Here is a 17069-nt window from a genome sequence, read left to right as displayed (position 1 = left end):
TTTTTTTTTTTGCCGTACGCGGGCCTCTCACTGCTGTGGCCTCTCCCGTTGCGGAGCACAGGCTCCGGACGCGCAGGCCCAGCGGCCATGGCTCAGGGGCCTAGCAGCTCTGCGGCATGTGGGATCTTCCCGGACCAGGGCACGAACCCGTGTCCCCTGCATCGGCAGGCGGACTCTCAACCACTGCACCACCAGGGAAGCCCAAAGTGTTTTTACTAACATCAAAGAATTAGAATCACAGACTTTAGAAAATTTTACCAAACACCATGAAGCTAAGAGCTTGAACAAGGAAGGGGAACCTTGGATCCACTCTTGGACATTCATGAACGTTGTTCTGAAAAACAATCCCATTATGGGACTATATGTTATGGGTATGTTTAAGAGTGGAGTGTTTACTGTTTTTGAGAACATGTATCAAATTAGTTTGAAAGGCAGGTCAAATACCACTGCTGGTTATGGCTCATTCTCTTCTCTGCCTTGTGTTCCCTGATAAATAAACCCCTGTTATTTTCCTATTTCATTTGGAATTAATCTTTCTTTGAACTTGAAATATACCAGGATTTCAGATACATCATAGGAAAATTAAGTCCCAGCAGTAACCCTGCAAAGTGCAAACATTCAAGTTATTATCAAAATGAAAAATTATTTGATAACAAAATGTTGATTTTTTTTTAACTTTTTATTTTATATTGGAGTATAGTTGATTAACAATGTTTTGTTAGTTTCAGGTGTACAGCAAAGTGATTCAGTTATACATATACATGTATCTATTCTTTTTCAAATTATTTTCCCATTTAGGTTATTACACAATATTGAGCAGAGTTCCCTGTGCTATACAGTAGGTCCTTGTTGGTTATCTAGCAGTGTGTATGTGTCAATCCCATACTTCTAATTTATCCCTTCCCCCCACCACCTTTCCCCTTCGGTAACTGTAAGTTTGTTTTCTGTCCATCTGTTTCTGTTTTGCAAATAAGTTTGTTTGTATCATTTTTTTAGATTCCAAATAGAAGCGATATCATATCATATTTGTTTTTCTCTGACTTCACTTAGTATGATAATCTCTAGGTCCATCCATGTTGCTGCAAATGGCATTATTTCATTATTTTTATGGCTGAGTAATATTCCATTGTATATATGTACCACATCTTCTTTATCCATTCCTCTGTTGATGGACACTTAGTTTGCCTCCATGTCTTGGCTATTGTAAACCATGCTGCAATGAACATTGGGATGCATGTATCCTTTCAAACCATGGTTTTCTCTGGATATATGCCCATGAGTGGGATTGCTGGACCATAGGGTAGTTCTATATTTAGTTTTTTAAGGAACTTCCCATACTGTTCTCCATAGTAGTTGTACCAATTTACATTCCCACCAACAGTGTAGGAGGGTTCCCTTTTCTCCACACCCACTCCAGCATTTACTATTTGTAGACTTTTTGATGATGACCATTGTGACTGGTGTGAGGTGATATCTCATTGTAGTTTTGATTTGCATTTCTCTAATAATTAGTGATGATGAGCATCTTTACATGTGCCTCTTGGCTATCTGTATGTCTTCCTTGGAGAAACGTCTATTTAGGTCTTCTGCCCATTTTTTGATTGGGTTGTTTGTTTTTTTGATACTGAGATGCATGAGCTGTTTGTAAATTTTGGAGATTAATCCCTTATTAATTAGTCAGTTGCATCATTTGCAAATATTTTCTCCCATTCTGTGGGTTGTCTTTTCATTTTGTTTATGATTTCCATTGCTGTGCAAAAGCTTCTGAGTTTAATTAGGTCCCATTTGTTTATTTTTATTTCTATTACCCTAGGAGACAGTCAAAAAAGATATTGCTGTGATTTATGTCAGAGTGTTCTGCCTATGTTTTCCTTTAGGAGTTTTATAGTATCAGGTCTTACATTTAGGTCTTTAATCCATTTTGAGTTTATTTTTGTATATGGTGTTAAAGAATGTTGTAATTTCATTCTGTTACATGTAGCTGTCCAGTTTTCCAAGCACCATTTATTGATGAGATTATCTTTCTCCATTGTATAGTCGTACCTCCTTTGACATAGATTAATTGACCGTAGGTGCGTGGGTTTATCTCTGGGCTTTCTATCCTGTTCCATTGATCTGTATTTCTGTTTTTGTGCCAGTACTGTACTCTTTTGATGACTGTAGCTTTGTAGTATAGTCTGAAATCAGGGATCCTGATTCCTCCAGCTTCGTTTTTCTCTCTCAAGATTGCTTTGCTTATTCGGGATTTTTAGTGTCTCAATACAAATTTTAGGATTTGTTGCTCTAGTTCTGTGAAAAATGCCTTTGGTAATTTAATAGGGATTGCATTGAATCTGCAGATTGCCTTGGGTAATACAGTCATTTTCACAATACTGATTCCTTCAATCCAAGAACACACTGTATCTTTCCACGTGTTTGTGTCATCTTTGATTTCTTTCATCAGCATCTTACAGTTTTCAGGGTACTGGTCTTTGGCATCCTTCGGTAGGTTAATTCCTAGGTATTTTATTCTTTTTGATGTGATGGTAAATGGGATTGTTTAACTTCCCCTTCTGATCTTTTGTTGTTAGTGTATGGAAATGCAACAGATTCTGTGTATTAATTTTGTATCCTGCAACTTTACCAACTCATTGATGAGCTCTAGTAGTTTTCTGGTGGCATCTTTAAGATTTTTCTATGTATAGTATCGTGTCATCTGCCAACAGTGACAGTTTTACTTCTTCTTTTCCAATTTGGATTACTTTTATCTTTCCTCTCTGATTTCCATGGCTAGGACATCCAAAACTAAGTTGAAAAAAGAGGCGAGAGTGGACATTCTTGTCTTGTTCCTGATCTTAGAGGAAGTGCTCTCAGCTTTTCACCATTGAGAATGATGTTAGCTGTAGGTTTGTCATATATGGCCTTTATTATGTTGAGGTAGGTTCCCTCTATGCCCACTTTCTGGAGAGTTTTTATAATAAATCGGTGTTGAATTTTGTCAAAAGCTTTTTCTGCATCTATTGAGATGACCAAATGGTTTTTATTCTTCAACTTGTTGATGTGGTGTATAACACTGATTAATACGTGGATATTGAAAAATCCTTGCATCCCCAGGATAAATCCCACATGATCATGGTATATGATCCTTTTAATGTATTTTTGGATTCAGTTTGCTAGTATTTTGTTTAGGATTTTTGCATCTATGTTCATCAGTGTTATTGGTCTGTAGTTTTCTTTTTTTGTGACATTTTTGTCTGGTTTTGGTATCAGGGTGATGGTGGTATTGTAGAATGAGTTTGGGCGTGTTCTTCCCTCTGCTATATTTTGGAAGAGTTTCAGAAGGATATGTGTAAACTCTTCTCTAAATGTTTGATAAAATTTGCCTGTGAAGCCATCTGGTCCTGGACTTTTGTTTGTTGGGAGTTTTTAAATCACAGTTTCAATTTCAGTACATGTGATTGATCTGTTCATATTTTCTATTTCTTCCGGGTTCAGTCTTGGGAGACTGTATGTACCTTTCTAAGAATTTGTCCATTTCTTCTAGGTTGTCTATTTTATTGGCATATAGTTGCTTGTAGTAGTCTCTATGATCCTTTGTATTTCTGTGGCTTCCATTTTAACTTCTTTTTCATATCTAATTTTATTGATTTGAGCCCTCTCCCTCTTTTTTTTTGATGGGTCTGGCTAAAGGTTTATCATCTTTTCTATTGTTTTCTTCATCTATATTTCGTTTATTTCTGATCTTTATGATTTCTTTCCTTCTACTAACTTTCTTTCCTTCTACAAACAAAACTTTGGGTTTTCTTTGTTCTTCTTTCTCTAGTTTCTTTAGGTATAAGGTTAGGTTGTTTGAGGTTTTTCTTGTTTCCTGAGGTAAGATTGTATTGCTATAAACTTCCCTCTTCGAAGTGCTTTTGCTGCATCCCATAGGCTTGAGATTGTTGTGCTTTCCTTTTCATTTGTCTTTAGGTATTTTTTAATTTCCTCTCTGATTTTTTTTTTTTTAGTGATCCATTAGTTGTTTAGTAGCATATTGTTTAGTCTCCATGTGTTTGTGTTTTTTACAGTTTTTTTTTTTTCTTGTAGTTGATTTCTAACCTCAAAGTGTTGTGGTCAGAAAAGATGCTTGATATGATTTCAATTTTCTTAAATTTACTGAAGCTTGCTTTTTGGCCCAGCATGTGATCAGTCCTGGAGAATGTTCCATGTGCACTTGAGAAGAATGTGTGTTCTGGTGCTTTTGAATGGAGTGCTCTATAAATATTAGTTAAATTCATCTGGTCTAATGTGTTGTTTAAGTCCTGTGTTTCCTTATTTATTTTCATTTTGGATGATCTGTCTGTTGGTGAAAGTGGGGTGTTAAAGTCCCCTACTGTTATTGTGTTACTGTCGATTTCCCCTTTTACAGCTGTTAGCATTTGCCTTATGTACTGAGGTGCTCCTACTTTGGGTGCGTGTATATTTACAATTGTTATAGCTTCTTCTTGGATTGATCCCTTGATCATTATGGAGTGTCCTTCCTTGTCTCTTGTAACATTCTTTATTTTAAAGTCTATTTTATCTGATATGAGTATTGCTACTCCAGCTTTCTTTTGATTTCCATTTGCATGGAATAGCTTTTTCCATCCCCTTGTTTTCAGTCTGTATGTGTCTCCAGATCTGAAGTGGGTCTCTTGTAGACAGCCTGTGTACAGGTCTTGTTTTTGTATCCATTCAGCCAGTCTGTGTCTTTTGGTTGGAGCATTTAATCCGTTTAAGGTAATTATCAATATGTATGCTCTTATTGCCATTTTCTTAATTGTTTTTGGTTCATTTTTGAATGTCTTTTTTCTTCCCTCCGCTTTTGTTCTTTTGTGATTTGATGACTAACTTAGTGTTGTGTTTGGATTCCTTTTTCTTTTTTGTGTGTATATGTATTGTAGATTTTCGGTTTGGTTACCATGAAGTTTTGATATAGCAATCTGTATATAAACAAGATTGTTTTAGGTTGCTGGCCTTTTAATTTCCAATGCATTGCCAATATCCTGCAGTTTTGCTCTCCTCTTCTCATGATTGCTGGGGTTTTTTTTTGTTTTTTTTTTTGTTTTTTTTTTTTTTTGTGGTATGCGGGCCTCCCTCTGTTGTGACTTCTCCCGTTGCGGAGCACAGGCTCCGGACGCGCAGGCTCAGCGGCCATGGCTCACGGGCCCAGCCGCTCCGCGGCACGTGGGATCCTCCCAGACCGGGGTGCGAACCCGGTTCCCCTGCATCGGCAGGCGGACGCGCAACCACTGCGCCACCAGGGAAGCCCCAGATTGCTGGTTTTGATATCATATTTGTGTATGGGTAATTTCCTACCTTTCCTATATGTTTGCCTTTACAGGTGAGCTTTTCCATTCATAATTTTCTTGTTTCTTGTTGTGACCTTTTCCACCTAGAGAAATTCCTTTAGCATTTGTTATAGAGCTGGTTTGGTGGTGCTGAATTCTCTTAGCTTTTGCTTGTCTGTAAAGCTTTGGATTTCTCCATGGAATCTGAATGAGAGCAGTGTTGGATAGAGTCTTCTTGGTTGCAGGTTCTTCCCTTTCATCATTTTAAATATATTGTGCCACTCCCTTCTGGCCTACAGAGTTTCTGCTGAGAAATCAGTTGATAACCTTATGAGATTTCCCTTGTATGTTATTTGTTGCTTTCCCCTTGTTGCCTTTAATATTTTTTCTTTGTCTTTAATTTTTGTCAATTTGAGTACTCTGTGTCTCGGTGTGTTCCTCCTTGGGTTTATCCTGTATGGGACTCTCTCTCTGTGCTTCCTGGACTTGGGTGATTGGTTCCTTTCCCAGGTTAGGGAAGTTTTCAGCTGTTATCTCTTCAAGTATTTTCTCAGGTTGTTTCTCTCTCTCTTCTCCTTCTGGGACCCCTTTAATGTGAATGTTGGTGTGTGCAATGTTGTCCCCTAGACTGTCCTCATTTCTTTTCATTCTTTATTCTGTTCCATGGCAGTGATTTTCACCATTCTGTCTTCCAGGTCGCTTATCTGTTGTTCTGTCTCACTTATTCTGCTCTTGATTCCTTCTAGTGTATTTTTCATTTCAGTTATTGTATTGTTCCTCTGTTTGTTTGTTAGTTCTTCTAGGTCTTTGTTAAACATTTCTTGTATCTTCTTGCTCCATCCCTCCATTCTTTTTCCAAGATCTTGGATCACTGTCATTACTCTGAATTCTTTTTTGGGTAGATTGCCTATTGCCCCTTCTCTTAGTTGTTCTTCTGGGGTTTTATCTTGTTCCTTCATCTGGGACATTTCCTCTCCTGTCTCATTTTATCTCACTTTCTGTGATTGCAGTTTCTGTTCCACAGGCTGCAGGATTGTAGTTCTTCTTGTTCCTGCTGTCTGGCCCCTGGTGGATGAGGTTGTCTCAGAAGCTTGTGCAAGTTTCCTGGTGGGAGAGACTCGTTCCTGCCCACTGGTGGGTGGAACTGGGTATGTCCCTCTGGTGGCCAGGGCCATGGCAAGGGGTGAGTTTAGTGGGCAGCTATATATGCTCAGGAAGACTTTAAGCAGCCTGTCTGCTGATGGGTGGGGCTGTGTTCCTGCCCTGTTGGGTGTCTGTCTGGACTGAGGAGTCCCAGCATTGTAGCCTACAGCCTGTTGGGTGGGGCCAGGTCTTGATGAGAAAATGGTGGCCTCCCCAAGGGCTCACACCAATGAGTACTCCCCAGAACTACCACTGCCAGTGTCTTTGTCCCTACGGTGAGCCACAGCCACCCCTGCCTCTGCAGGAGACCCTCCACCACCAGCAGGTAGGTCTGGCCCAGGCCCTTATGAGGCCACTGCTTTTTTCACTGGGTCCTGGTGTGCACAAGACCTTGTGTGTGTGTGCCCTCCAAGAGTGGAGTTTCTCTTTCCCCCAGTCATTGGAATTCCTGTGATGAAACCCTTCTGGCCTTCAAAGCCAGATTCTCTGGGGGCTCCACCTCCTGTTGCCAGACCCCCAGGCTGGGAGCCTGACATGGGGCTCAGAACTTTCACTCATGTGAGGACTTCTGTGACATAATTATTTTCCAGTTTGTGGGTTGCCCACCCAGTGGGTATGGGATTTGATTTTATCACAATTGAGCCCCTCCTACAGGCTCATTGTGGCTTCTTTGGCTTTGGATTTAGAATAACTTTTTTGGTAAGTTCCATTGTTTTTTTTTGTTGATGGTTTTTCAGCAGTTAGTTAGTTGTGATTTTGATGTCTTCATGAGAAGAGGTAAGCTCACGTCCTTCTACTCTGCTATCTTGTCTCCACCCTGTTGTTCCCAAAATACTGATTTTGTTGACCTACATGTCAGAGCTATTCCATGCATTATCTCAGCTAATCCAGGGAAGGTGCCATTGTCCTTACACAGAGGGTGAAGCAAGGGCTCTGAGCAGTTGGTTAGTGGACCTCAGTCCCCTTGGGGAGCTTTAAAAGATGCCAGTGCTCAGACCGCATTCCAGACCAAGGAAGCAGAAACTCATAGTGGCCTCACAATTTGGTATTTTTCAAAAGTTACCCTGGTGATAAAAATGAGTAGAAACAGGTGTTCCGACCTGCCAACATGAGTCCTCTTGAGCTTTTCACTTACCTCTTTTTCTTTTCTTCTAAAAATAGGTGTCATTGTCTCCATTTCTTTTCAGGGACAGTTTTTATGGGCAGAAATTTTAAGTGTTTTTCCCTTTTTCAGTTTTTACAACTCCTCTCCTAACTGGTCATTATTCAGTCAAACGTCAATAATTCCCTGATCTCTTAAACTTCACCTGGATGCCAAACAAAGTTTCTTTTCGTTTGAACCAGTGAAGTGAGTATGTGTATGTAAGTAAGAAAGTGTGGGTTTCATATTTACTGGGGTAAATAAATATCACAACCAAAAGCAAAAACTTGTTTACGATTCTTAGTGACAGAGGAATTAGTACATAAATAAAATTTCCATTTGAATTCTCAAAGAGGGAAACAAAAAGTACATAGAAGAGAGGAAAGAATAGAGAGGAATACATACATTGTTTAAGCAAAGAGGTCTGCCTTTCAGTCACTAGTAAAATTAGGGCCATAAACCAGATCTCTAATGTCTTTTTATGACTTAGGTTATATGGAATTTTCAAAATAAAAATCTCTTTGATCTTAAGAATAATTGTATGTTCCACCACATTTTTAAATACCTAGGACCATAAAGTTAATATGTCTTTAAAGGGTGTTATAACTCCCCAGAAGTTTGGAATCATTACAGTAACTCACAATTCCAGACCACTTATGGATTCTCTTGGGATCTGGCTCTGTTGTATTGTATTATAAAAATAATTACCAATATTGAGCACTCATTAAGTGCCAGGCCCTATTCTGAGCGCTGTTCATGTTAACTCATTTCCCTCAAAACCATATTAAAGTAGGTAAGCTTCTTACCTGGCAAGTGAAAGAGCCAGAATTCAATGAATTTAAGTAAATTTCACTCTTTCCTTGGCCTTTTATAGTTGCCATGATGGAATGGGGTTTTTTTTTTTTTTTTTTTTTTTTTTCAAAAAAAATTGAGTATAGCACAACTTGAGAGTGGGGGACTTCATGGTCAAGCAGTCCCAGCCCCTCCAACAAGCTGTTTTATGAGCAAATGACCACTCTATCAGAGGGCACAACTACACGCAAGAGAAATCAGCTGCTCCTTACTTCTCCTCAATTAGCTGCTTCCCTGAAACTCAGACATCTCTTCCTGCCAGCAAGGCCCCCCGCAAATTGTGAGCACAGGGAGTAGTAGCTTCCATTTCCATGCCTGAGAGCTGTGGTTCTTGAACCTTGGTGTGAAAGCTAGGCACCTCAGGCACTTATTAAAATGGGTATTCCTGTGTCTTTTTCTCAGAGTCTGATTAAGTGGGTGAAGGGTGGAGCCCCAAATCTTCATTTATTTTTTAACTAGGCTCTCCCAGTATTTCCAGTGCCAGTGATACGCACACTTGATTGACATGATACACAGTATCTGAAACAGTCACCACTGCCACGTTATTGCATGGCTACACTCATATAAATGGTCATGTGATTTGAAGTAAGTAACCTTGCCAACCTTTCTTACCTATTTTTAAGAGGTCAAATGACCCTGTGCTGTGTGGTTCAACTCCATAAATATTGCCACAGTTTCATCACTGGCGAGATCTTCAGATCTAGAGATCACTTATGACTATTTCATCTAGGTCATTTATTCTTTAAAATGAGATATCATCATTAGTCAATTTGAAGGTAGGTGAGTGGTCACGTACAAATGCCTGCAAAACAGAAAAATCCCACCAAAATCATATATGTGAAGTTAGTCTCTTGATGTATTCTATGTACCACCCAAACAGTAAAGTTAGGAAACCAGAACCCCCCAGAGAGTGAGTGTCTTGCCCAAGAACACACCAGAGGGTCCCCTTGATGAGACTTCTCCCACTAACGCAGCAGGAAGCTCTGAACCACCTGGTCTGTCCCCTGCGTCATCAGTAAATGGATGGGAGGCAGCAACCATGCCTCCGTAGCAGGCTGGGCTCCAGTCAAAATCTGCTCCTGAGCGCGAAGCACTTGAGAGTTGCACAGCTGGCCCCCAGCACATGCTAAGAGTCAAGACGAAGATAAACTACATGGGATGGTACTCTAGGTAATGCATAAACCCTTCCTGTGACCTGCAGGGCTAAGAACTATCCTTTTTACAGAAGAGATGTTTGAGGCTTAGTCTGTATATAGCGATAAAGTTTAAGTTCAGTTAAAAAATCATTTCTGGAGGAAAGGGGAGTGTGTTGATATCTAGTCAATATTCCTGCATATTGACTAGATGACTTAGCCACCAAGGTTAGATGCAGAGAACAATTATGTCCCGACTCTGTAACATGTGGCTTAATTCCAGCCACACTGCCCCCCAAACAAATCTTCCCTGTTAGTGGGTACCAAGGAGGCAGGACCAAAAGTCTAAAACTCTACAACTAATTTAAAATTCATTAGAATTCAGGGGGTGTGGGTTTGATCCCTGGCCAGGGAACTAAGGTCCTGCATGCCTTACAGTGCAGCCAAAAAAAAAAGTATAATTTTAGTGCTTGCATTTCCGTCAAGAAGTTTACAGGGGCTGATCAAAGGGCTCAGAATAGTGACTTGTCCATGGGTCCACCCCATCGATATTTGCCAAGATTATTCCTATTTGCCAAGATTATTCCTGTTGTGAATCTTATTAGCTAATAAGACATTGCAAGCAAATTATAATATGACTGAGCAATGAATAGAACTGAAGTTTGAGAATAAAGATGTTTATGAGAAAGGAAAAATATAAAAATAAAATTCATCAGAATTCAAGGTGGGAGTTAGAAGCAAAAATTACTATTAGAATACTAACCTGAAGTATATATGTAGGTATAGGTATACACACATTTAATGATTATCAACATAACTTAGTTTGTACCAATCACAGTGGAAACCTGATTCATATATGTTTGTATTTAACGGGCCAAGTTCTGAGTATGCTTACACCATGTCAATAGTCCTTGTTTGGACTTCACTCTGGAGAATGGCATTTGAGTGGCTTTTGCCTTGTTCAGCCATAAGCAGGTTGCGGGCTTGGCATTCAGGGTCAGGCTTGGCAGGGCCTCGCCTGCAGTCTGGTCTGCTGCTCTGTGCACTAAGCGGCGGTGAGAGAAGGTAGTTTGTTGGGGGAGAATCCATCTCTCTTCATTTGGAAAACAGAGTTGTCTCTGTTGCAGTTAAGGCTGATGGTTTGGATTTACTTGTGTTTCTACCGTTTTTTTTTAACACAGCTTTTGAATTGAAAAGCAAAGGTCTGATGTGTAACCCAGGTAAAGAAAACCTCCCTGATTCAGAGGCCCAAACATATGTCATTTATGTGAGGAGCTAATCACTTTGGCAACTAATTAATTTTCAGAGAGAGACTCCAAAGAAAGGCATTTGTAAACAGGAACCTATTATTACAAGAATTCTCATGTGCTAGTCACATGAATAGGCTATTGAAAAACGGCTTAAGGGAGAAGAAGGCCCTGCAGACCCAGGAGGGCCCAGTAAATCTTTGAATTTGTGCCTCATTCCCTTCTGGAGCGGCAGCAGAGATGCCATCCAGAAAGTCCAGGGTTTCCGAGTGGAGATGGGGCACCCAGGAAGTCTAGAGTGCCACATACTGCGTGCCGGGGGAGGTATGCATGCGTATGCTGTGGAACATGCCAGGTCCCCGCCCCTGCAGCGTTGGGGGGGAAGGCGCCCCCCAGTCACTAGCCGCCGCAGAATAACATCTCAGGTGATCCTCAGCAGCAGCTGAGCTGTAAGTGGCTTCCTCCTGCTTTAGACTCTGTTCCTTTACTTTCCTTGCTGAGCTGTCTGTCCTCGAAAAGTCGAAGCAAAATGACTTCATTGTTTTTGAGGCTGCTGCTGTGTCAGGTCCTAACAACTCTTAATAATGAACAGCAAGAGACCGTGAAGATCGTCTCACTGGGCTTTTACTCACCGGCCTCTGTTGTGATAGTCCTGATAGGGCTGCAGTGTGTGATCACACGAATGCAAAAAGGCAGCACCCATCCAGCAGGACAGGTTAGCCAGCTGCCTCTACCTCCTTCAGTCTTTGCTCTCACTGATACAGGAAGGAGCCGTTTCAAGGTTTCTGAGTGGAAGGAACAGGGCAACCTGAAATGGACTGAGAGGGAAGGAAACCTTTAGCCTTCCTAGAAGGGTCAGTGAGGTCTAGGGTGAGAATGGGCAGATTTGGTTTCAAAATCCTTGCTTTGTTGACGGACACCCTGTCCAAGAGGCATACTGTGTCACAACATCACTGTTTCCCACATTGTAAAAGGGGAATAATAACATCTACTCTATAAGGTTGATAAGAGGGTTGAATGAAAATATCCGTATAACATGTGTAGCACAGAGTAAGCAGTCCGCCTCCTTATAAAACAGTAACTAAAATCTGCTTTCCGTCACACACAGGTCAGAATCAGAGATGGGCCCTCAGGGTTAACCAATTCCCTTTCAGAAAGAATGTGACACCACAGATCCAGTAGCTTCTCAGCACCCATGGTAAAAGCACAAGAATCTACAGGCTGGTAGAAACGTACGTGCTTTATGTATCATCCTCATTGGAAGTGGCAACGAATAGCAACAGAGGGGAGAGAGTAATCCAGATATCGCACAACTACACGCATGCTCAGAGCATAATGCCTTGTAGTAACAGCATACCTGCCACTGCTGGCTTTGCAAACGTGAGTGCAACGTGACAGTTACTAATATCTACTGTAAACCGACTGTGCAACGTATTTTGCAGAGGTAACTGAAAGGACTTTGATACCAGTAACTAGGTGAGCATATAGAAAGGAAGTTGACTAGTTTACAAGTCCTGTTCACATTCTTAATAAAGGGAGCTATTTCAGATCCAGCATCAAACCTTTTTTTTTTTTTTTTTTTTTTTTTGCAGTACTTGGGCCTCTCACCGCCGCGGCCTCTCCCGTCGCGGAGCACAGGCTCCGGACGCGCAGGCTCAGCGGCCACGGCTCACGGGCCCAGCCGCTCCGCGGCACGTGGGATCCTCCCGGACCGGGGCGCGAACCCGCGTCCCCTGCGTCGGCAGGCGGACTCTCAACCACTGCGCCGCCAGGGAAGCGCCCCCAACATCAACTTTTAATAAATGGATCTAGGCAGCTCCATTCACATTGTCTTCCCAAAGCAACAAAAGGAGCTACTCTTGCTTTGTACAAAGAAACGTTAGCATTTTACATATTATAGCTTCAATTTAACAAAAGCGCTCTGAAGTGGGCACCACTATCCTCATTTCACAGATTAGGAAATTGAGTAAGTCAGCTGCCTGGGGTCACACGTTCAGTTGTGCCGGCAGATTTCGACGCCCTCTGACTCAAGTTTGCGCTAACCCCCTGTGCTCTGCTCACCAAGTGTAAGTCAATCTTGTCCTACTCCCCGTAGAGAAAGGAAATGTATGATTTTTCCCAGCCTCAGAGAAGAGATGCATACAGGATTATGGGTGAACAAAGAGCTCTGAGGATGGCCATTAACCTGCCAGGCCAGGGAAGGGTGAGATGGAACGATGAACAGCATTTGCACGAAGGCAGGAGGCCTGAGCTCAAGCCGTAACGGGGCTTCTTCCTTGCTGTGTGATGTCGCACCTCGCTGAGCCCAGTATCCTCACCTATAAAGTCTCCTCTCCTCATAGCATTGTCGTCACCATCAACACAATAACATAGGTGAATCTGCTTTCCTAGCTGTAAGGCTCTAGGCAAATGTCAGTTGTTATCATGGGTCAGTTAGTTTCACTTCCACCACTGACTGGCTCTTGAATCTTTGGAAATATTCCCTGAGCCCTGAACCTTCTCATCTATAAACTAGAGCTGATGATACAGCAGCCTTCGGTAACACCCTTCAGCAGCCATTCTCAAACTTCATCGACCTAGAATCTTTCGGCACGTTGTAAAAACATGTTCCTGAGTCCCGGCAACTATGATCTAGCACGGCTGAACGGAGCCTGGTAATATTCATTCTTAAGAAGGATCCCCATCTGATTCTGATGTAGACAGGCCGTGATAACGCTCTGAAAAATGCCTCCCTGCAAACTCAGTGGTACAAAGAACCGTGGTATCTGGGGGTAAAGAATTTGACCAAGGTCACCTGTAAGTCAGCAGGTCCTGATACCTGGATCCTGTCGTTCTGACCACACGACTGGGACTCGAGGGAACATCAAAGCTCTGTCCTGGTCACGGGGTTTCCATCGAGGGTTTGATTCCAGAGTACACAGCTGAAGCTGCCAGCACTCCAGAGACCCCTTTAAGTGGCTAAGTGTCATTGCCTTTTTCTTCTTCCTCCACAGACACGTTTGCAAGCAAAGTGGCCGCCACCCAGGACCAGTACGCAGATGCATCCATAGGTAACGTCACAGGCAGCAACGCAGTGAATGTCTTCCTGGGAATTGGCGTGGCCTGGTCCATCGCTGCCATCTACCACGCGGCCAACGGGGAACAGTTCAAAGTGTCCCCTGGCACGCTAGCTTTCTCCGTCACTCTCTTCACCATTTTTGCTTTCATCAATGTCGGGGTGCTGCTGTATCGGCGGAGGCCAGAAATCGGAGGTGAGCTGGGTGGGCCCCGGACTGCCAAGCTCCTCACATCCTGCCTCTTTGTGCTCCTGTGGCTCTTGTACATTTTCTTCTCCTCCCTGGAGGCCTACTGCCACATAAAAGGCTTCTAAAGGAACAATCAGATGTAGTAAATTTATATATATATATATACATATATATACATAAAAAATTATGTATAACGAACAGAAGAAACTGACATTTGTCATGTCCACTTACCTGCTGATGGAATCCAGCTTCACAAGCAGACTGTACTAGGGCCGGAGTGAGAAGGCGTCACCTCCTGTTCCCAGGGGCTTCGTCACGTTGAACCAGGCATGGAGGCAGGGCCATCTTTGCAGCTCAGCCTCTGAGGGCTGTGTTCTCCCCGGGTTCATAAATCGTTAAGTCTTTGATTTGTTTTCTGTTTGTTTTTGCTTGTTTGGGGCGGGGGTTGGGGAGGTAGTTGATGTTAGGCTTTTGTTTTGTTTTTTTTTTTGGGGAGGATCAGGGTTTTTGCTCCTCTTGTGGGAGGTGATGACCAATCTAAATGCAAATGGGTTTTGGGTAAAAATGGAAATCATTAAGATTACTCTCCCTTCCCCCAAACATTTAAAAAATTATTTTGGATTAAGAGAGAGAGAGGAAATGGGCATGGAAAAAGAAAGCAGCATGTCTTCACCATATAACTAAATTTCATGCTCAACTCTGGGACGGGAGCAGAGGTGAAGCTGCCTCCAAGAAGAAGCATGGCAGCTGGAATGGAGCCCAGAAAAGTCATGGTCCTAGATAGAGTCGGATAGTGAAAGATAGGATGCCTGGCACTCTTGTTCACCAGGTACAGGAACATCGTGCCTAGATTCCCAGGAACATGCAAAATCCTTTCTTATCTCTTTGGCACTGGACTGTGATTAGCAAGGCCCTTATAGTCTGGTGTTCCAGCCCTGCTAACCCCCCAGGCCCCCCCACCCCACCCCGCCTCTTCCTGCTCACCACCCCTCATACAAACAGGAAGAACAACCCCATTCCCAAAGCACATCATCCTTTTCCATTTGCATCAGTATGTGTCCCAGTCCCATGTTGCTCTTGCCTGGGATCGTCCGTCAGTCCTGTTTTCAAAAGCATCCATGGCCTGCACACTCCTGTTCCAGTCATGACCGGACGTTTGCTCCTCCTTCATGTGCCTGTTTGGGAATGTTGTTGTGATACCTGTTACACAGTGCATGGATGAAAAACAAATACAACAAAACAAAGCGTATCTGTATATAGTAGAGTATAGCATATACTGTTCTCCCATTAGACAACGTTGATTGATTGGGCACTGAAGACATAAGTGAGTTTTCTTTTCACCCGAGTTGTAACTTTTGTGTTGTTACTGAGTTTGATTAGGGATAAAAGGAGAAAATGGCTCATTCATGGATCTGCATGTTCATTTCTAAGAAGCAATAACTGTCTGTTACATGGGAAGTTAAAGCTATTGAGAGGACAGTAGGCAAACTACAAAGTACCTTCGTGGAAAATCAGCCACTTGGTACACATCAGAGCCTCAAAAGCTCACCCGTTGGTTCAGGAAGGCCGAGGAGGAGGGCATGTAGAGAAGGGGATGCGTTAGGTGTGCCTGAGCTTTGAAAGGCTCCATTCCCACAACACCCCTGCCCCCAAAGTATTTATTTCACATCTGCTCTGTCTGGCACAGATGGTAGATAGTGCTGGTTTGTTCATTTTATTTTTGTATGTAAAAGGCAATTTGGACCCCTGTTTCTTTCACCGTCCAGACCCCTCTGATTGTACGTGCAGTTCCTGAGGAGGAAAGAAGCCACGGTGAGCAACAGGCCTTTAAAAGTGTATCTTCTCTACTTAGGACTAAGGAGGAAGCAATTAAATGGGATGATGAGTGCCCCCCGGGAGCATTGCCCTGGGAGATTTTTAACCCTGGAAAAGGAATGGCTCTTTCTGTTTCACAGTATTCAGAGAGTGTGGATAAAGCCAACATTCCAAAGCCATGAGTCCACGAATGAGGTATAAATGGAATGACTTAGGTCCCCTCTCAGACACTTCTCTATCCATAAAGAATCCCAGGCCAGAGACACCCCTAAGCCCTCTGTATTGATTCAAAGATACTTAACGCTCAACAATTTTAATTTGTGTTTTCTTCCACTTAATAATCACGCTCATTCATCATTTAATAAACATTGGGTGACCGAATGAATAATTAAATGCTGGTTACCCACTTTGAGGGCAAACTCTAACCCATTTTTTTTGTTTTTTGAAGATTTATTAAATAGAAAGCTAGCCTAGGAACACCAAGTAAATTGTCAAGGGATATGAGTTGTTGAAACATTAGAAAGACTTTGCCCTCCTTTCTAGCCATATTTGGAATGTTAATAATCCCATCGCAAATTTTCACAAAGGACTTTAAGAAATCCTTGCTGTTGGTCAACTTCAAAGCTTTTTGGTTTGTTTGCTTTTTAAATTTTCCTGTTTTAGAGAAAATATGATTCTGGTTGTTCAGGGTTGTATTAGGAATTATAGTCGTGTAAAATTATTTTGTTCGATTATTTTGTGTGTATTATGCACAGCTTGGGGGGGAAGTGCACTGATTGTGCTGTTCCTTATAAATGGTACACACTATTGACACAGACAAATAAAGTTTCTAATTGTTTCTGATTTAATCACTAGTGATACAGCATATTCTGTATGGAATGTTTTCTCTCTTCTCATTGTCATCTACTTCATCTTTTGTTCTCATGTTTTGAAGAAATAAAGACCAAAAAGGTATTTTTGTGCAATTGGTATCCTCATCCAAAAGAAAGAAAATAGATGCCCAGTATTCGACTTGGCAAATGTCAACCCTCTGGTCATGCATTGTTTCCTTTGAATGTCCCAAAGGAGCACAGGGTCAGAATACTGAGATAAATGATACTTTATGCATCTCACTGTCTTTAAATTTTTCTTTAGGATTCCCATATTATATCCATATATGGTCATACACAGAACACTTTCCTATGGGAAGGTAATTTTCTTGGAGC

The 17069-nt window shown here is 41.9% G+C and overlaps 1 protein-coding gene across 7 annotated transcripts in view; it reads left to right on the top strand.

Moving 5' to 3' along the window:
* SLC8A1 (solute carrier family 8 member A1) overlaps nucleotides 1-16750 on the top strand; it is a 357688-nt gene extending 340938 nt beyond the window's left edge. For all 7 annotated transcript variants that reach the window (XM_055089150.1, XM_055089148.1, XM_055089147.1 and 4 more), the window contains one exon: nucleotides 13798-16750. In XM_055089150.1, the coding sequence (XP_054945125.1) occupies nucleotides 13798-14174 (377 nt within the window). In that variant the 3' untranslated portion in view covers nucleotides 14175-16750. The remainder of the gene's footprint in view (nucleotides 1-13797) is intronic.
* The last annotated feature ends 319 nt before the right edge of the window (nucleotides 16751-17069 follow it).

This window comes from Physeter macrocephalus, chromosome 12, assembly GCF_002837175.3.
Source record: "Physeter macrocephalus isolate SW-GA chromosome 12, ASM283717v5, whole genome shotgun sequence".
Classification (NCBI taxonomy): domain Eukaryota; kingdom Metazoa; phylum Chordata; class Mammalia; order Artiodactyla; family Physeteridae; genus Physeter; species Physeter macrocephalus.
The sequence above is the reverse complement of the archived record's forward strand: the minus strand, read 5'-3'. Positions and strand labels throughout refer to the sequence as shown.